The sequence below is a fragment of the Rhinoderma darwinii genome, chromosome 4 (assembly GCF_050947455.1).
Source record: "Rhinoderma darwinii isolate aRhiDar2 chromosome 4, aRhiDar2.hap1, whole genome shotgun sequence".
Classification (NCBI taxonomy): Eukaryota; Metazoa; Chordata; class Amphibia; order Anura; family Rhinodermatidae; genus Rhinoderma; species Rhinoderma darwinii.
The window spans coordinates 104267851-104289525 of record NC_134690.1 but is presented as its reverse complement, the minus strand read 5'-3'; the positions used below and the strand labels follow the sequence as shown (position 1 = coordinate 104289525).

Genomic DNA, 21675 nt, shown 5'->3' with positions numbered 1-21675 from the left:
GGAGCAGAGTCACTGACATAGTAATACTACATTTCACCTGTAGAGGCCGCTGCAGGAATAAGGTGTGTCTGTTATCCCAGGGCTTTCTAAAGCTGGACTTTTATTAGACAAGCCCTTTAAGGAGGCCACAGATTTCATTATAATTGTTAAAATAATTTGAATTATTTTTCTGTAAATAATGGTCAGTGATAGTCAATATATTATTGAGACTCACTTGGTTCCAACTGATAAGATTTGAACAGTGGAAATCATCCTTATCCACATTGAACGTCATTCCTATTTGCTTGTTTAGAGACCAATATTGAAAAATATAGGAACATTCGACAGATTTAGAACAAAAATTGTCATCTAAAAGCAGCTTAACTTCATTAGATCTGTCATCTATAAGTATTTTATGTCATGATAGATGTAATACTTTCTTGTTCTCCGTTGCTCCCAATGCCTGTCCTGCGGTATTGACTGTGATTGGCAGTAAACTTGGCAAGTCTCAAAGAATTTTGTACATTGCAATGTTACATGTTGGTCGGGGCATCTGCTGTATTCCCATGATCATTGTCCAGTAGCTGCTAGACTCTACTAGAATCTACTCTAATGTATGTGTCCAGTACTGATAGTGCTGATAATAATTACAGATCCATTCCAATCTTTTGTTAAAGGCTATGTACACCTTTGGAATTGTTCTTTTTTTTGTATATATAAAAATGTCTATCAGTGTGTTTGGTGCAACTTTATAAAGACTTTTTATGAAAAATAATTTTTACTTTTTGAGATACAGCTGTTTTGTATCCTGTATACAGAGCAGCTGTATCTATAACTAAGACCTGAATCCCTCAGGTCAGCGGCACTGACGGGTTCAGTGTCAGCGGTTCCTGCGTGTCTCTGACACGCAGGATCCACCGGTTCTCGATCACATCTAAGTTAAGAACAAGTACATAGCCTTTAAGAATCATCTGAACCTGCTCTTCAATACTCTACCACATTATTCAAGAATAAGGCAATAAAAAAATAAGGTTATCATTTTAATCCTTATATCTAAACTTAGTGAACCATGTTGAATTAACTCTAAAACTGTGCATGTCTTGCGTGCATGTTCAAAACTGACAACTTTGGGGGGAATGGGGTCACAACATTTGTTTAGGCATTAGAAGAGTTGTCATATTACATTTTAATGTCACTGTTGTCCTGATGGTTTAGGATGAGACAAGAAGCAACAACCTCAATAAATACATTTAAAACTTCTAAGGGTGGCTTTATACTCTATGATAATAGGTACAATTCGATTATTTTCAACAAATTTTTTATACTGGGGTCTTTCCCAATTATCTTATTTGCTATGAAGAATGTCAAGTAATCTAAAAATGTTATCAATAATCATCTCCCTGCTATTGAGTGCCGGCTAGAGACTTATCTGATTCAAGAATCACTGGGGTCAGTCATAAAGGGATGGGTGGGTCAGTCTTTCCATTCTTGTTTCTCTACACATTCTAGAGGGGTCTCAGTATTAATACACAAACAAATAGATTTTCAGATAATAGAGCATGAAAGTGATAAGTATGGAAGATATATATTTTTATATGGGACAATAAAAGGAATATTGTGGGTAATAGTGGCCATATATATACCTCCACCATTTTCATTAGTTGTGTTACTAAGGTTAAATTTGTTTCTTAATAATAAAAAAGAAGCAACACAATTGCTTATAGGGGATTTTAATTCTATATTAGATCCTTTAAAAGACGGATTACGTAAGACATTATATAAAGGTAGGGGTTGCACTAGGTTATTAACTTGTATACAAAACACGGGTTTACAGGATTTGTGGAGAATAAAAAATATTCTTGTGTTTCACCAGTTTATAAAACTTCTTTTAGAATAGATTTAGCCCTGGGGGATAGTAGGATGTTGAATAGATAAAAGAAAATTAAATATGAAGTTAAGTGTTTATCAAATCACTCACCTATATCGGTAATTTGTAGTTTAGATAGATGTACGAATACTCTAAGATTTACAATAAATCCTACATGGTTGAATTTGACCTCGTCACACAATAAAATTTAAAGAGGAATTAGGGGAATTCATTCAGATTAATAGGGGGATCTGTCACCTTAGCAATTTATTGGGACACGTTAAAAAGCATATTTAAGGGGCATTCTGTGTAGTGGACCAAATGTTTATAAAAAAAAGAAGAAAGAAAAACAGTTGTTGGACGGGGAGGAGGAGGTGGTAAATAAAGAAGAAAATTACGTGACTGACCCAACAGATTGTAATCTGGAAATCTGTCAGGCGGCCAAGAACAGGGTAGATCAGATCATGTAACATCCGTGGTCGCTGACCACTAACTCCTTCCATCCAGTCGACGCCCTTCTCTCAAGCGATGACTGCACATATGGCCGTCCTGCTCCACAGTGACAACCAGGGTGCGCTCACGAGCTCAGTCCAGACTTAAGAAGCCAGAGCGCACGCATGTTGGTGATTTGAGCTAATTGCTCCAGAGCACCCTAGACTATAAGAAGGTCCCAGCGCATCCTCCCACGCCTGAGCTTTGTTGTTGTATTCCAAATCTGTCTTGCAAATGGTCTCCTAGTGTTTCTTGCTCCCAGTGTTCCCTATACCTGTATCCTGTAACCTGTATCCTGATCTAGTGCCGTGCTTAGCTGTAGCCGTGCTGTGCTGTATACCACTCCTGTCCTGCTTCTCCATGCCTGACGTCTACCTGCTGCCTAGTTCCTGCCAAGCCTGCCTTGCTACTGTCCGAGCTTGCCACAGCTACCCTATATAAATTATAGACTCTGACCTGTGCCCTGTTGTCCAGCTGCCATACCGCCAAGGCGGTACGGCCCAGTGGGTCCACGAACCCAATGTGACAGATGATTATAGAGAAGGCCCAAGGAAGTATGATGATGGAAAATTATAAGTATATCTATGAAGTAATGCTCCTGGTAGAACTCTGGCGAACATTATTAGGAATTAGGTAAATAATAAGGATATAGGGGCAATAAAGGCCTCAAATGGTAAACTGATCACAGATACTACAGAAATTTTGGACCAGTTTGTTAAATATTTTTCTGATATATACACATCAAAATTAAAAGTGGAGCAAGAACAAATTGAAATATACGTTAAACAGGCTGGTTTGCCATCCATTAACTGTCTGGAAAAAGAGTTACTTGAGGAAAAGTATTGAACAGCTAGAAGACGCCCCAAAGCATATGGTCGCAAGTAAGGCCCCAGGTTTAGACAGTCTCCCAATTGAGATCTATAAGGAATACTCAGAGATTCTAGGAAAATAATTACTGGATGTCCTGGAAGAAGCCTGGAAAATAAACCATTTGCCTCTATCTATGAGAGAAGCGTTGGTAATTCTTATTCATAAAACGGGCAAAGATTTTACAGATATGGATGCTCATAGACCAATCTCCTTAATTAATTCAAACAAAGGTATTCGCCAAGGTCCTTGCTAGGAGACTACAAAAGGTTCTTAAAAATTTTATACATGAAAATCAGACAGGAATCATGGTAGAAAAATCAACATATAAGGCGACTCTCCTTGAACTTACAGAGGGAGGTAGAGGTTGAGGAGGAGAGGTTGATTCTGCCTTTAGATGCCAATAAAGCCATTGATTCAGTTGAATGGTGTTTTGAATGGTGTTTTTTTATGGGAGACTATGAAGGCAATAAATTCATAGGCTGGATTTAGTTATTATATACTGGTCCAATGGCGAGAATATCAATAAATGGTAGAACTTCTGAATCCTTTGAGATCACTAGAGGTACTAGACAGGGTTGCCCACTCTCCTCTCTTCTATTCACCTTAGTAATGGAGCCATTGGCTGCATATGTTAGAAAAGATCTAGAGGAAAAGGGTACAAAGATTGGTGACAATAAGCAAAGGCTATCACTATACGCTTATGCTGTTATGTTATTCCTCAGTTAAAATCAATCAATTGAAAGAGTGTTCCAACTGTTCTCAGAATTTGGGGAGTGCTCTGGGCTCACAATTGATTGAAGTAAGTCACATTTCATATGTTTGGGGGTTCATATGGACCCCAAAAATATACCAATAAAATTTGTTGAAGAAGGGGAGACCTTTAAATATTTGGTTGTCCAGATATCGCCTTAGATTGAGGAATACATAAGGAATAATGTAATTCCCTTGGTTTCTTCTCTTAGGAGTAAGATAAAGGTTTGGAAAAAAAAATCTAAATATGGGTGGGATGATAGCTTTGTTGAAAATGGTTGTTCTCCCCTCCTTATTGTATATTCTGAATAATACTCAATATAGATTCCTGAAAAAGTCTTCAAACTAATTGAAAGTTTAATTAAATATCTGGGTTTGAGGGGAAAACAGCCTAGAATTAAAGAGGCTCTGTCACCAGATTTTGCAACCCCTATCTGCTATTGCAGCAGATAGGCGCTGCAATGTAGATTACAGTAACGTTTTTATTTAAAAAAAACGAGCATTTTTGGCCAAGTTATGACCATTTTTGTAGTTATGCAAATGAGGCTTGCAAAAGTCCAAGTGGGTGTGTTTAAAAGTAAAAGTCCAAGTGGGTGTGTATTATGTGCGTACATCGGGGCGTTTTTAATACTTTCACTAGCTGGGCGCTCTGATGAGAAGTAACATCCTCTTCTCTTCAGAACGCCCAGCTTGTGACAGTGCAGATCTGTGACGTCACTCACAGGTCCTGCATCGTGACGGCCACATCGGCACCAGAGGCTACAGTTGATTCTGCAGCAGCAACAGCGTTTGCAGGTAAGTCGATCTTACCTGCAAACGCTGATGCTGCTGCAGAATCAACTGTAGCCTCTGCTGCCGATGTGGCCGTCATGATGCAGGACCTGTGAGTGACGTCACAGATCTGCACTGTCAGAAGCTGGGCGTTCTGAAGAGAAGAGGATGTTACTTCTCGTCACAGCGCCCAGCTAGTAAAAGTATTAAAAATGCCCCGATGTACGCACCTAATACACGCCCACTTGGACTTTTACTTTTAAACACACCCACTTGGACTTTTGCAAGCCTCATTTGCATAATTACAAAAATGGTCATAACTTGGCCAAAAATGCTCGTTTTTTAAAAATAAAAACGTTACTGTAATCTACATTGCAGCGCCGATCTGCTGCAATAGCAGATAGGGGTTGCAAAATCTGGTGACAGAGCCTCTTTAAGTGGGAAGTGTTACAGAGAGAGGATAAGCAGTGGGGTCTTTTTCTCCCAAGTATTTTTTGTCTGGTTAGAGTAAATATTTTGTAATGTCAGAAATAGTAAAGTTAAGTAAACAGTATATTACTTCTAAATGAGCTTTGTATGGTAATTACGATATGGTGGAGATTTTGTACTCTTTAAAAATAATTTTATATTTGTCCTAATGCATAAGGTTTGGGTTAAGATTAAGGCCATTTTTTAAATCAAAGGGTTTAAAGAGCAATCGCCTGTATAGGGAAATAAAAAATTAACTCATGCATTTTTTCAAAATGAGGGCTGTTATTGGTTGAAATTGGGGATATATAATTTGATGCATTTTTTTCAGGGTAACCGACTTAAATCACTGGTTAAGGTAAAAAGGGAATTTCCCATAGGTCTAGAGGGAGGCATGGTTTTATTATGCCCAACTTAACAGCATATATGAAGAATAAAAAACTATAGTGAATTTTAATTGTAGTAGATTAGCGCTGATCAATCTGTGGTAAAAATGTGCTAATAAAAACTAATTTTTTATAAATGTTTACGTTCATCTTAACATGTAAAGACATGCAGAAAACGACATTAGAGAGATTATGATCATATCTTCAGTAGTGATTTTCTCCACCTGTCTTTACCATGTGATTTCAACTTTATCGCAATATGGAATAATGGCCACAGGTAAAGACGTGTTGTGCGCCACCTTTCGCACATCACCCATTGTGTATTTTCCCTAGTTTAAGTATAATTTTATGTATGAAGGGTGGTTCACAGCTAAGAATTATTGTTAAGTATCTAGGAATCCATTAGAGCTGAAGATTGTATAAATTATTCCTCTTCAGCTTGTTTCAGGATATTCTAAAGATGAAGGCATAAAGAAACTATTGACAAACATGAACTTCTACATCCTCCCTGTATTTAATATAGATGGTTACATTTACACCTGGACAAAGGTAATAACTTCTAGCCATTACACAGTACTGCAACATAACTAATGTAAAGTCCGAACACACACTGGTCATTGGCCAATACGAATGTCAATTCCATAAGAGATGTAAATATATTTTGTAGGATCGTATGTGGAGAAAGAATCGCTCGCCAACATCAGACAGCAACTGTTTTGGAACAGACCTTAACAGAAACTTTAACATATCATGGTGTGGTAAGAAAATAATATACAATTCAGTGCATTGTAGGTTTAACTCTGCACAAAGTATACGTTTTACGTAGCAAGGTCAAAGTCTCACAGTCCCATAACACTTACTGTATATCTAAAGTGGCAAGTGGTCATTTAATTGGTGGGCATATAGGATACAGACAGGACAGAGTATTTGGGTGAACAAAGCAAAAATTGCATCAATGCACATTCTCTGCTTTATCACAAAGCTGGGGCGCATTTCTACAATGGGTTTTGTGGGTCTGCACTTAACTATTGGTATGCTGGGATTTGCAGTTCTACAGCAATTATAGCTCTGTACTAACTGAATTTATTATTTATTAGAAGCCAGTGTAGTGTCTGGCTACACACAGCAAGACATTTTATGACGCACACCACCTATTATGACGCCCACATTCCCGAATAGAGCATATGGAGAGCGACTGTCTTTATGAGCCATTATATACACAAGGCAGAGCACATATCTCTGCATCCCTATAGTAGGAGCTCTTGGTTTCCAAGTGTTTAACACCAGAAGATCTTTAAAACAGGGCCCCTTTTTCCCCCTACGTGCATTGCACCCTAGACATGTGACTAAGCACCTATCGTTTTTCCTGGATTTGATAAAGGATAAGTGTTGGGACAGCAAAAGGTTAACTCCAGATACCTGAATGCTTGATATCACTGTTGATACTTTGCCTGATTTATTACATATAATGAGGTTCAGTGTCTGTGCATATTAATTAACTACAAAAAATGATGCCTATATCATAGCAGTTTTATAATGCACGATGTACTATAATGGTTAGGAATCTAAGGATGCTGAGATGATGACAAAATATAAATATCATAAATATCTAATGGTTTTACACCTGGGCGCACATTCGGATGAAACTAAAAAGGAAACTCAATGGGAAAAAAAACCTTCAAAAGGAATAATCTTCAGAAGACCATAGAGATCTGGCAAAGTCAACTACTGACTGTGATGTCTGTTGCTAGGCAAAATTTTAAACTTATGCTCGTGCTGCATAGCAAAAACTACCCGTAAAATAGAATATTTATTAAAAGTTGTTCACACTTACCATTTGCAATGATAATTTGTTTTACTAGAATTCCCAGTAGGTGTTTCATGGATATTTTTCAAATGATCCAATATATTAATCCAGAGTTTATTTGTGTCTTACAGAGATTGGATCGTCGGATGATCCATGCACTGAGATCTACTGTGGAAAATCACCACAGTCTGAGAAAGAATCCAAGAACGTAGCAGATTTCATCCTCAGCCACTTAAAATCAATCAAAGCCTACATCAGTGTTCACGCATACTCCCAGATGTTACTGTACCCTTACTCCTACACATATGACCCGGCACCCAATTCACAGGAGCTGGCAAGTAATCTGTTATAGAACTGATATCATGAGTGGAGTGAGAGTTACAGAAGGGTATATTATACATAACTAATACTGGCAATGGCAGTTGTTATAGAAGTTCTATTCATTATATAATGTAGAGCGGACATATAGTGCAGGGCTTACGGTAGAATTCGCTTAATTTTTTTTTATTAGTCAAGCAAACCCATCACTTGAGCGTTCCTATTACATACACTTACACATACAATTCCTGGGGCCAATTTCATGGGAAGCTGAGTAACATACTAATTGTCTGAGAGTCAACCAAACTCAATGGCTAGTATGCTTATGGTCAGTCTTCATCAATATCAAACATAAATCATTCATTATTTAGTTGCTAAGACATTTGTGCTTACGTTTAAAGTGCAACTACAACTATGAACATTGGGGCAGATTCACTGCAGTTGTCTAAGATTTAGACAGTGTAAACTTGAACAAGGCTGCCAGAAGACCATCACAAGACACCAAACTTATCACAATGTTGCAAGCAGTATGATAAATTTGGCACATCTTTCTTGACCTGCTAGACACTTTTCTCCTCCTTATATCCCCTTTGATTTGGCTTAGTTTTCGTCAGAGTTGTGCCAGATTTTTGGTCTATTTTGTCACGCCCATTTTCAGTAGCGCACACTTTAAAAGTGTCCACTAAGGCGCAAACACCTGGTCTGGAAAGACATCCACCTCCTTATTTGCTTTTAGTGTCTGCTAAATAATTTCTTAATGTATCTTTGTAAGGGTCAGTGGTCTGTTTTTCGGATACAGTGCTCCAAATCCACTGTTGAATTATTATATTTTATTTATATTGCTTTATATTTTGGAGTGTGGGAAGAAGCTGGAGTAACCAATGAAAACCCACTCAAACACAGGAAGAACATAGAGATATTGCCTTTGGTTGTAAAGAAGAGTGTATGACGCTGACCAATCAGCGTCATATACTTCTCTTCATTCATGTCCAGCTTTAATCACAGCACAGCGTGATCTCGCGAGATCACGCTGTGCCATCACTTACTCCCGCAGTTCCTTCACCGGAGTGATGGCAGAATGACCAGACATCGCCCCCAGCCGCCTCCCGGCTGGAGGCGATGTCTGGTCATTCTCCCGTCTCTCCGGTGAAGGACCTGCGGGAGGAAGTCATGTAACAGAGTGATCTCGTGAGATCACACTGTGCTGTGACTAAAGCTGGACATGAATGAAGAGAAGTGTATGACGCTGATTGGTCAGCGTCATACACTCTTCTTTGCAATGCCCACTTGGTTAAAGTAAAAAAAAAACACTCAGTTGGGCTTTTACAAAAAATTTGCATAAATGTTAAAATGCTCATAACTTTTCACTAATAAACGTTTTTTGTTTTAAAAAAAAAAACAACACAGTAGTTATCTACAACAGAGCGCCTATTAGATTAGGTAGGAAATAGGGAAGTATAGAACTGGTGACAGAGCCTCTTTAACTTATCATTAGATTGGATATATTTACACTTTCTGACACTAAGCTGGCAGCTCAGCAGATCACATAACATTAAGTGACATCACCATATCTGCAAATATTTGTGACTGTAACATTTATTACAAACATATTTTTATCCAGGATGCAATATCTAAAGGAGCCGTATTGGAAATATCCCGTCTTTATAAAACAAAATATGTCTATGGACCCGCCGCATCTACAATTTGTAAGCAAGTTTTTTATTATTATTTTTTATATTCTTGCGCTCAACTTCTGGTCACCAATAACTAGGCTAAGAAAAGAAATTCAAATGTCTAAGGCCTCATTTTTATAACATTGTATGAGCTGTAGAATAACTCTGAACATATCATTAACATTATTTATAAAGCACCAACATACTGTATTATGCAGCACTGTGAATTATATAAGATAATATACATTACAGAAAACATATACAAAAAGTAGGGAATGAGGGCCCTGTCCAAAAGAGCTTCCAATCAGAAAGAAGAAGGGCGTTGGGGCATGATTCAATAAGCTTGGCAGAGACTAGAGGTTATTAGTGTTGGTTAATTGTAATGAAATATTAGGATGGAGGTCAAAGTCTGTTAACAATATTGAAAAGTTGTTTCTTGGCTGTAGATTGTTTAACCCCTTCCTGACCACCACACATAGATTAACGGGCTGCAGCACTGGTCCTTGTGCCTGCAGCCCGTTAATCTACGTGTGCTCCTAACAGAGCACAGAGGCGCTCCACGCAGCCCGGCACCTCCCAGTACGGGCTGCTACTAGCAGCTTTAGTACTGGGGGAAAACATTGGGTTGGATCACAGCGGAGATCAGAACCGATTAACCCCTTCAATGCGTCAGTCAATAGCGACCGCCGCATTTAAGTTGTTGTAGCAAAATCGGCACCCGCTACGCGATCGCGGGTGACTATTGTTGCGGGGGGCGATTGCTATGGCAACCGGAAGCCTAACAAAGGTTTCTGGTCTGCCATCTATGGAAGGCGATTAGGTCCTGCCAGAGGCGGGACCTAAAATGCCTCCTGTCACTGTGAAACTGATAGGTATAATACACTGCAATACATCAGTATTACAGGGTATTATAACAACGATCCAACAATTGGATATTCAAGTCCCTAGTGGGACTAAAAAAAAAAGTTACAAAAAGTTACAAAAAAATGTACAAAAAGTCAAATGTCAAAATAATAAATTTTATAAATCGCCCTTTTTCCCTTATAAAGTCCTTTATTATTATAAAAAAATAAAAAAAATAAACTATGCATAATTTGTATCGCTGCGTCCGTAACGGGCTGAATTATAAAAAATATAATGTCGTTTATCCCGCCATAAAAAAAATTATAAAAAAACTATAACGGAATCGCTATTTTTAGTCACTTCGGCTCCCAAAAAATTGCATAAATAGGGATCAAAGAGTCGCATGTACCCAAAAATTGTACCAATAAAAGCTACAGTTTGTTCTGCAAAACACAAGCCCCCACACAGCTTTCCTGATAGAAAAATAAAAAAGTTGTCACTCTTAGAATATGGCGACAAAAAAAGAAATAATTTTTATAAAACCGTGATTTTATCGTGCAAACACCGTAAAACATAAAAAACCTATATACATATGGTATCGCCGTAATCACATAAATTAAATATGTCATTTATAGCGCACGGTGAACGCCGTAAAAAAAAAAGAATAAAAAGAAGTTTTGACGGCCTAATTACCCTAAATTCAGCAAAAAAACCTATGGGATCAAAATGCTCACTATACCCCTAGACAAATTATTTTTAGGGCTGTAGTTTCCCAAATGGGGTCACTTCTGGGGGGTGTCCACTGTTTTGTTCCCGCAGGGGCTTTGCAAATGCGACATGACACCCGAAAACCAATTGCAAACTTAAGCTCCAAAAGCCAAATGGCGCTCCTTCCATTCTGAGCCCTGCCGTGTGTCCAAACAGCCGTTTATTATCACATATGGGGGAATTGCCGTAATCAGGAGAAATTGCTTTAGGCTTGGGGCACTTTTTCTTCTTTATCCCTTGTAAAAATTGATAATTTCTAAGTTTTATTGGAAAAAATTTAGATTTTCATTTTTATGGACTAATTCCACTAAATTCAGCAAAAATCCTGTGGGGTTAAAATGCTCACTATAACCCTTGATGAATTCCTTGAGAGGTGTAGTTTGCCAAATGGTATCTTTTTGCGGGTGTTTCCACTGTTTTGGCCCATAAGACCTCTTCAAACCTGACATGGTGCCTAAAATATATTCTAATAAAAAGGAGGCCCCAAAATACTTCTGAGGCCGATGCTTCAGTCCATTACCACACTAGAGCCACATGTCAGATATTTCTAAAAACTGCAGTATAAATATTGAGTTGCGTTTCTCTTGTAAAACCTTTTGTGTTACAGAAAAAAAATTGATTAAAATGGATTTTCCGACAAAAAAAATAAATTAGTAAATTTCCCCTCTACATTGCTTTAATTCCTGTGAAACACCTAAAGGGTTAAGAAACTTTCTAAATGCTGTATTGAATACTTTGAGGGGTGCAGTTTTTAAAATTGGGTGACTTATGGGCGTTTCTAATATATAAAGCCCTCAAAGCCACTTCAGAACTGAACTTGTACAAATAAAAATAAGTTTTGGAAATTTTCTTGAAAATTTGAGAAATTACTGCTAAAGTTCTAAGCCTTGTAAAGTCCTAGAAAAATAAAAGGACATTCAAAAAACAATGCAAACATAAAGTAGACATATGGGGGATGTTAATTAGTAACTATTGTGTGTGGTATTACTATCTGTCTTACAAGCAGATACATTAAAATTTTGAAAAATGCTAATGTTTGCAAATTTTCTCTAAAATTTGGTGATTTTCACAAACAAATACTGAATTTATTGATCACATTTTTCTACTAACAAACAGTACAATATGTCATGAGAAAACAATCTCAGAATCGCTTGGATAGGTAAAAGCATTCCCAAGTTATTACCACATAAAGTGACACATGTCAGATTTGAAAAAATTGTCTGTGTCCACATGGCAAAAACAGGCTCAGTCCTGAAGTGGTTAAACAAGGTCAATGAGGGGACAGGTCTACTATTTTGAGGATTTCAAGAGTATTTGGAGCAGCAGATGCTGATTTGAAGAATGGAAGAGGGGGCTGAAACTAAGGGTTAGGGTATGTTCACATGGCCCGAAAAATGAATGAAGAATCGGAAGCAGAACACCTCCAAACATCTGCCCATTGATTTCAATGGGAAAACGGCGTTCTGTTCGGACGGAGCACTTTTCGCTGTGTTTTTTTACACTTAAAAAAACGGCTGCGAAAAAGAAGTGAAGAACACTTCTTGGGACGTTTTTGGAGCCGTTTTCCATGGACTCTATTGAAAAAAACTCAAAAAACATCTGTAAAAAACGCAGCGAAAATCGCGAGTGCCACAAAAAACGATTGAAAATCAGGAGCTGTTTTCTCTTGAAAACAGCTCCGTATTTTGAGACGTTTTTGACTCTGCGTGTGAACATACCCTTACACATAGACAATTAGGGTATGTTCACACTCTTAGGCTGGGTTCACACGACCTATTTTCAGACGTAAACGAGGCGTAGTATGCCTCGTTTTACGTCTGAAAATAGGGCTCCAATACGTCGGCAAGCATCTGCCCATTCATTTGAATGGGTTTGCCGACGTATTGTGCAGACGACCTGTAATTTACGCGTCGTCGTTTGACAGCTGTCAAACAACGACGCGTGAATGGACTGCCTCGGCAAAGAAGTGCAGGGCACTTCTTTGCCACGTAATTTGAGCTGTTCTTCATTGAACTCAATGAAGCACAGCTCAAGATTTACGAGCGTCTCAGACGGCTCGCAAAATGCGAGGAGGAGCATTTACGTGTGAAACGAGGCAGCTGTTTTCTCTTGAAAACAGTCTGTCTTTTCACACGTAAATGACAGCTAGCGTGTGCACATACCCTAAATAAAAAACTTCTGAAAATACGGAGCTGTTTTCAGAGAAAACAGCCTCTGATTTTCAGGCGTTTTTGAAGCTGAAAATTAAGCTTCTTTTCATTTGGAGCTTCTTTTGAGGCTTCTTTTGAGGTGTTTTTTGGGCGTTTTTCATAGGCTGGGTTCAGGTGTAAGGCTATGTTCACACGGAGTATTTTGGGGGAGGAATATCTGCCTCAAAGCTCCAAACGGAATTTTGAGGCAGATATTCCTCCCCCAAAATACTCCGTGTGAATAGCAATGATCGCGCCGTTTTTCGCCCGTGGCCATTGAGCGCCGCGGGCAGAAAACACGCTTTCTCCTGCCTCCCATTGAAGTCAATGGGAGGTCGGACGCGGAAGCGCCCGAAGATAGGGCATGTCGCTTCTTTTTCCCGCGAGGCAGTTTTACTGCTCGCGGGAAAAAGACGCCGACGCCTCCCATTGAAATCAATGGGAGGCGTTCTCGGGCCGTTTCTGCCGAGTTTTGCGACGCGGTTTCCGCGTCAATAAACTCGGCAAAAGACCCCGTGTGAACATAGCCTAAATGAGGTGTATTATGCCTCGATTTACGCCTGAAAATACGGCTACAATACGTCGGCTACAATACGTTTGCCGACGTACTGTGCCGACGACCTGTAATTTACGCATCGCCGTTTGACAGCTGTCAAACGACGACGCGTAAAATGACTGCCTCGTCAAAGAAGTGCAGGACACTTCTTTGGACGTAATTTGAGCCGTTTTTCATTGAATTCAATGAAGAACAGCTCAAGATTACGGCCGCCAATGACGCCTCGCAAAATGCGAGGAGGAGCAATTACGTCTGAAATGACGGAGCTGTTTTCTCCTGAAAACAGTCTGTAATTTCAGACGTAAAAGGCAGCTATCGTGTGCACATACCCATAGTGTTCAATGGAAAATCAGCTCCAAAAAACGCCTCAATAAGTGACATGCTACTTCTTTTTACGGAGCGTCTTTTTACGCTCGGTTTTTTAAAACAGAGGCGTAAAAAGACGCCCCATATGAACTAAATGCTGTTTTTCCCATTGATTTCAATGGGCAGATGTTTGTAGGCGTTCAGCAGAGCTAACTACCTTCAAAAAATTTGATAAGTGGAGTTAATGGAGTGATTAACCGGAGTTAATGGCTGAGAATTGAACAGTTAATTTCAACTTTTTGTTGAGACCTTCCTGCAGGAAATGTAGAATGGATGGTAGGGATACTGAAAATGAGTTATCCTTACAATATATTTGCAAGATTCTCTATATTATTGACTAAGGCCCCATGCCCACTTCAGTTTTTTCCTTCAGGGTGCTATCCGTTCTTCTGACTTCTAGCACCCTGACCCATTCATTTCAATGGGGCCATGCACACTTCAGTTTTTTGGACGGTCCCGTTGCTCCGTTTCGATCCAAAGTAGAGCATGTCCTACCTTGGTCCGAGATTCTGTGACCGTGAGGCCCATGCAAGTCAATGGGGCCGTCAAAAAAACTGAAGGCACACGGAAGGCATGTGTCCGTGTGTGACGGAGCCGTTGCCTAGCAACGGCCGGGCGGGCAGAAATGCATTACAGAAATATTACACTAATCGGCAGCCACTTGTCTCTATCAATCACTGATAGAGAAAAGAGGCTGCTGATTAAAAATAAAATAAAAAGCAGTTCATACGTACCCGGTCGTTGTCTTAGTGACGAGTCCCTCTTCTTCCTCCAGTCCGGCCTTCCTTTTTGACGCGGCAGCCTGTGATTGGCTGCAGAGGCCGCTGCAACCTGTGATTAGCTGCAGAGGCGGTCACGTGGGATGAAGCGTCATCCCTGGAGGCTGGCCTTCTAACGTCATCCTGATGTGCGTGACTGCCACTACAGCCTGTGATTGGCTGCAGTGGCGACATGGATGAAACGTCATCGCTGGAGGCCGGACAGGAGAAAAGTAAGTATGAACTTATTTTTTATGGTTTTTTATTACATTAAAATTGTATTTTCCGAGCGCCGAGCATGGTACTGTCCAGGGTGCTGAAAGAGTTACCGTCGATCAGTGCAGCCCATTAACTCTTTCAGCACCCTGGACAGTACCATGCTCGGCGCTCGGAAACATGGAGTGCACACGAGAGTGCACACGGCCGCTAAACCGGGCACATGGATCCGTCAAAAACGGCCGTGTAAACGGTGTCGGAAGTGTGCACGAGGCCTACGTTTTTGTTATACCTGGCCTTCTTGCTGCCATCAATGTACTAACAGCTTCTTCTGAGAAGTTACTCAATTCATATTCTAGACTGTTAGATGTAAAATGTATGGATCTGGATGAATCATCCCTTTCTGGATTGGATCAAATGTGTCATGAGGCTAACCAAAGATGGTGCGAACCCTCTGTGTTGCCAAAAGATTTGGAGTGGGGCTAATCCAGGGTGCGGAGTCTAGGTGATTCCCACGTGTTCGCTCTTTAACCTCCATGCGGAGATGTGGATTTGGCTGCTAGGAATCAGGTCGATAGCCTCAGAATAGTCTCCGTTGGCAATGGCTGATGTGAACAGACTAAGTTCCCAAACAGTAGGCAAGATACATTGGTCAATACTAGCAGAGGTCAGTGAAGGCAAGGTTGCTCATGGTAAGATGAGCTGGAGGACAGTGTAGGCAAGGTTTCCTGGTGCGGAAAAATGACACATGGCACAGAAGATGAAGTCGAGTCCAACACTAGACTTCACTCAGGAACAAACACAATTACTGTATCTGGGATACAGGAAACAGTATACAGGAACACTGGAAAAGGATACAATTAAGGGACCATTTGCTAACGAACATGGGTAGGCACAACGCTCAGGCAAGCAGAGGAAGGGCAGGGAATTAGGGATTGGCCAGGGAACTTTGAACTGCTGCGAGTGCTAGCCCTTTAAGGCTGGGATCGAGCGCGCGCATGCACCCTACAGGCTTCAGTGAGGAGGTTGCAGCTGCGTGTGCCAGCATCCCTGGGGAGGGAGACGCCGGCATAAAAAACGGCTGCCGGCAGGTAGGATGTGCCGTGGTCAGGGACCGTGAGCACAACAGCAAAGAACCTAATCGCTTAGACCAAAAGAAAGGGGGGAGGGTACCTAAAGTACCTGGGTACCTGGGAAAACTCTGTTGTTTGGTTCATGCTAGCCCTTTAAGGCAGGAAGGATCAACACGTGCACACACTAGTGCATGGCAGAGGACCTGGAGGAGAGCAACGGAGGGGAAGACCGATGGGTGGGTGGCCAGTAGGTGCGGGGTTGGCCCTAACAAGACGGGTAAGGGAGAGTCAGGAGCTGGTGGAAGTGGCCATGGGCGTGGCTATGATAAGGAGGTCTTGACCAAAAAGGTATAATTAAAATTACTTTTGCTTTCTCATCTTTTATTTTCTGCTGTACCCGCTAGATGAGAGGGGAAGTGGCATACACAAACATCTTGTACCAGCTGACGTTTCTTCGAGATCCCATCCGTTGAATGAAAGGAATCTTTGAAGTTTGGAATTCTCTCTGGTGGCAAATGTGTCTACTTCTGGGAGGCCCATCTTATAAATCATCTGAGGAAAGACTTGAAAATTAAAGTGTAGCCAAACATTTGACAAACTTCTGACATGTCATAGTGACATATCAGAAGTTTGGATTGGTGGGGGTCTGAGCATTGAGACCCCCACATATCGCTAGAACAAAGCCGTTCAAGCGCTTCTGTGAGTGCTCAGCCGCTTTGTGCCTGTTCGGCTTTTTCCGGAAATAAATGTATCGGTATACGGACTCAATAGAAAGTCTATGAGGCCATACTCCGATACATCGGCTTTCCGGAAAAAGCCGAACAGACACGAAGCGCTTCAGCTGCTTCGTTCTAGCGATTGGTGGGGCTCTCAGTGCTCGGACCCCCACCAATCCAAACTTCTGATATGTCACTATGACATGTCAGAGGTTTGTCAAACGTTTAGCTACAATCTAAGCTCCATTCGTCTGGTCTGGCAGAATTGTGGCTTAACCAGTCCGCTTTGACATTCAGAGACCTTCTCATGTGAACCGTTAATATACTTTTAAGGTTGGTCTTTTCCCAAACAATTATCTCCTAGAATTCATTCATAAAGGATGAGCTTGCATTCAATCTTGCTTGTTAAGGGGAAAAAAAATACTGAGAAATTGACTGTACGAGCACCTCCTGGTACTGTATAAGCTAGTGAAAATAATTAAGGACCAATGTTACTGCCCTCAACTCTTTTAGAGTAGATGAGAGTTGTTTCTCCGGATTGATATCATGTTTTGTGTATCCATGAGCTCCCTACATGGGCACCCCAACCTGAGCCTGAGACATCAGTGATGAGGAATATTTTCACTGAATCACTAACATCTTTTGGTTAGGCGGTTAGATCAAAACACCATCACAGTTCTACTCTGGTGAATTGTGTGATCAAAATCTTTTTGTCCATTCAGTGATCACTCACTCTATCGGCTGAATATGTAGTTCTGGAGACAGTTTATGTGTGCTCTGAACCACTGAGCTGCATCAACTGAGGAAGAAAGGCACTCCAGAACACTCATTGCTGAACGGATCAATGTTAGGGGATGAAGTATAAAATCTTGCACTTGTTGATGAATTCTTCTTGCGCTTTTGCTGTGTAATATAAGATTTAACTGGTGAGTATTTATTACCAACCTGAGGTACTGAAATTCCTTAGAAGGCTGGAGTTGGGATTCTTCTTTGTTCACTATTAAACCGTGGCTGCTGTGCATTTCCAGGCTGATCTATAAATGGGAGAGCAACAAGTTTTTGAGGAAGCTTTTATGAGCCAATCAGCAAAATATGGTACAGTAAATATACCCCTCAACCTCAAGGCAGCTATTTTAGTGAATATTCTTGGGGCTGCCGAAAGCTCGAAAGCCAGGCAAGGGAACTGTAGATGCCAAATGGTGTCTTGTGTCTGTAGTGCCAATCAGAGGATCTTTCCGTGTGACTTAAAGATTGGGACATTGTCAAGGTCTGTAGCAAATTTGGAGTCCAGTGGCTGAAACTATCTGGGAGGTGATAATAGCAAGAGTAGTAAAATAACAGTCCAGGTTAGACACACAGATCAGCAGCAACAGGTTGCAGCATGAGGCAAAGACGTGGTCAGAAAATAATCTAAGTTCAGTACACAGATAAGCAGCAACAGGTTGCAGAGTGAGGGAAAGACGTGGTCAGGAAACAATCCAAGTTTGTTACACATAAATGTAGCAATAGGTTTTCGCATGAGGCAAACATGTTGTCAGGAAACAATCCAAGTTTGGTACACAAATGAGCAACAACAGTTTGTAAAGAGGCAGAAAGAAACTAGACTACAGGCAGGAAGCTCAACAGTCTGGCAAGGAGGAAGTGCAAACGCCAGGCTTATGTAGTAAACCAAAAGCGTGAAACCAATCAAGCAATCAAGGCAAGGAATACAGAGGCAAAAATCAAGAGAACCTAGACAATAATTTCAAGAGTGGACCAGTCCAGCAGCGCCAGTAGCTCAAGGAGAAGTGCTACTGCCTGGGACACAGTAGTCTTTGTGCTTGAATCCTTACAGTCATGTTAATATGCATCTGTTAAGTCTGCTGATGCTAGACAGTCATCCCTCTGGATAATGGAGGCGATATTGTTTTTTATTTGAATTTTATCTTTGTAACATACTTGTTCAAATATGTGAGGTTGATTACCTGTCTCCAATTGTTCCTAGGTTTGGGGATTAGAAGAATGAGTTTTGGGCAGCTTGGTGGCTCAGTGGTTAGCACTGTTGTCTTGCAGCACTGGGGTCCTGGGTTTAAATCCAACCAAGGACAACATCTGCATGGAGTTTGTATGTTTTCCCCATATTTTTGTGGATTTTCTCTGGGTACTCCGATTTCCTCCCACCCTCCAAAAACATTTAGGGAGTTTAGATCGTGGGCCCCATTGGGGACAGTGAGTGAGTACAGCACTGTGGAATATGTTGGCGCAATATCAGTACCAGAAATGAAAATAAACTAGAAAAATTCTGGAGTACACTCCGTGATCTTTCTGATGATCTCTGCTACTTATTCCAGTGCCCCTTTTTGAATTAACTCTTCTACCAGCTTTAAGACTTAAGGATTTTCTGTGTTTAAAAATAACTTTCCTTCTGGATGGTAGAGCATACTTACAAATCTCTTGATGCCAATTTGAGGCAAAGTTTGCCAACCGTGACCACATTAAGTAAACTGGAGAATAATAAATATTCTTGCTTTTTATTAGTGGTGAACTTTTACTTGTTTGCATAGGAGACATTGGACTCCTGCCTGGCTCTTAATCACCTTTGTCTCTCAGAAAACTAGAAGATTCTCCTGAATCACGGGGCTGCCCTTCATCTTGTCTAAGGGTATGTGCACACACACTAATTACGTCCGTAATTGACGGACGTATTTCGGCCGCAAGTACCGGACCGAACTCAGTGCAGGGAGCCGGGCTCCTAGAATCATAGTTATATACGGTGCTAGGAGTCCCTGCCTCTCTGCAGGACAACTGTCCCGTACTGTAATCATGTTTTCAGTACAGGACAGTAGTTCCACGGAAAGGCAGGGACTTCTAGCATCGTACATAAGTATGATGCTAGGAGCCCGCCTCCCTGCACTGTGTTCGGTCCACTACTTGTGGCCGAAATACGTCCGTCAATTACGGACGTAATTAGTGTGTGTGCACATACCCTAAAAGGATCAAAATCTAGGAATTTTACCCGTTAAAGAAAAGGAAATCCCTTCTTTTTTTTATTTTTTATTATTATTATTATTATTATTATTATTATTTTCTAATTGAGGATCAAACAAGCTGCCAAGTTGAAAAGGGAGGGGAAAGAATTCTTGAAAGAAATGTTCCCAGACCATTGTTTAATTTATTTTAGTTTAATCTTCTTGTCGAGTTGTTTAGGGCTAAACCCCGAGTTGCAAATCTTAAAGTATGCAATGAACTATCACAAAGGAACTCTGATGCGGCTTTAATAAAATAATATTTTCCAGAATCTCTTCCTTGGGGACACCATCTTGTATGTTGTTAATTAATGATTAAGCCAAATCCTAAGAGACCTTGCTACTGGTACAGAGGCCAAGACCGTTTTGCAGTTAGTCATATTTTTTGGCAAGTCTGGTCTTTCAACTTGTTTCACCTGTAGAAGCCACGCAGCCAAAAACCACAATGAAAAACAGTGGACATTTGCAGTAAAACGTGCATGGTTTCGCCGAGTGGTGATGGGCTGCACGGGAAAAAGATGGTGATATTCGGGTTTATATATTCTCTTAGTTCATTGGCTGTTAATTTTTTATTATTTTATTGTTAATTAATGTTGTCTCTTCTGTTCTAACCAGGGATAGAAACTTTAACCCATTATATGCTACCATAGAATGTCCAGGAAAGTAATTCTAGTATCAAAAAATGCAATATACCAAGGTAATACTATTTTTATTGTGTCAAATGAACCGAATAAAATTAAAATAATAAAATTGCACCTTCTAGATCCCACTGCTGGATCCTCTGATGACTGGGCCTACGCGCAAGGAATTCAGTATGCCTTCACCTTCGAGCTACGGGACAGAGGAAAATATGGCTTCCTCCTTCCTGAGTCCAAGATAAAAGCGACCTGTAAGGAAACTACGCTGGCTGTCAAATACATTGCCAATTATGTTCTCTCTCATTCTGCCTAAGCAAAGTTCTATCACATTTACTGTGCATAAAATCATAACAGTATTAGCATTATATTTGTTGCTTCATTGGGCGTTGTTTGTTTATAGCTTATGCACAGGTAATAGTAAGATGCTGGAACAATGCAATTCTATACATCTAGAAGTTTATTATGGATTTTACTGTTGTTAGTAGGTTCTCTAGATTTCCCCTTTTATCCCCTTCAATAAAAGACTTAAGCGAGAAAGCAGTGTTCACACTACCTTTTACAACCAAAAATGTTTGTAACGCATTACAACACAAAAAAAAGAATGAAAACAATATTACATAAAATACATTATTAAAACTAAATTTCACATTAGAAACAACCTCTTGAAGTAGCATAAAAACATGCTATCAGTAAATCATATTACTGCATATCCTGTATTCTTGGAGGGCTATGTGTGGGGGGGTTGGGGGAATTCTTTATAGAAGGTTTTGCTGGGGGTGCTATAGACAGAAGCAGCCGGAAGAATTCTGAAGTCTTCAGGGATATACTTTCTGCTCAGATTTAACCAAATGCAGCAAGGTTGATGATGTTTGGCGTTTGGTGATGTCCATGGGTTCCAGACTTCAGGCAGTCATTGCCTGCAAAGGATTCTCTACAAAGTATTAAAAAAAACAAAAAAACATTTTATTTATGTTAATGTTAATTGTCCAATTACTTTTGAGCCCCTGAAATGAGGAGGCTGTGTAGAAAAATGGTTGCGATTCCTAAACTTTTCACAGGATATTTTTGTTCAACCCCTTGAATTAAACCTCAAAGTCTACACTTCAATTACATTTCAGTTATTTCATTTCAAATCCAATGTGGTGGCATGCAGAGCCCAAATCATG

At 40.3% G+C, this 21675-nt stretch overlaps 1 protein-coding gene across 1 annotated transcript in view; it reads left to right on the top strand.

Annotated features, from left to right (window-relative positions):
- LOC142760809 (carboxypeptidase B-like) overlaps window positions 1-21013 on the top strand; it is a 36398-nt gene extending 15385 nt beyond the window's left edge. Inside the window, exons 7-11 of the mRNA XM_075863987.1 lie at window positions 6022-6132; window positions 6251-6341; window positions 7522-7724; window positions 9330-9414; window positions 20635-21013. Of these exons, the coding sequence (XP_075720102.1) occupies window positions 6022-6132; window positions 6251-6341; window positions 7522-7724; window positions 9330-9414; window positions 20635-20822 (678 nt within the window). The 3' untranslated portion in view covers window positions 20823-21013. The remainder of the gene's footprint in view (window positions 1-6021; window positions 6133-6250; window positions 6342-7521; window positions 7725-9329; window positions 9415-20634) is intronic.
- The last annotated feature ends 662 nt before the right edge of the window (window positions 21014-21675 follow it).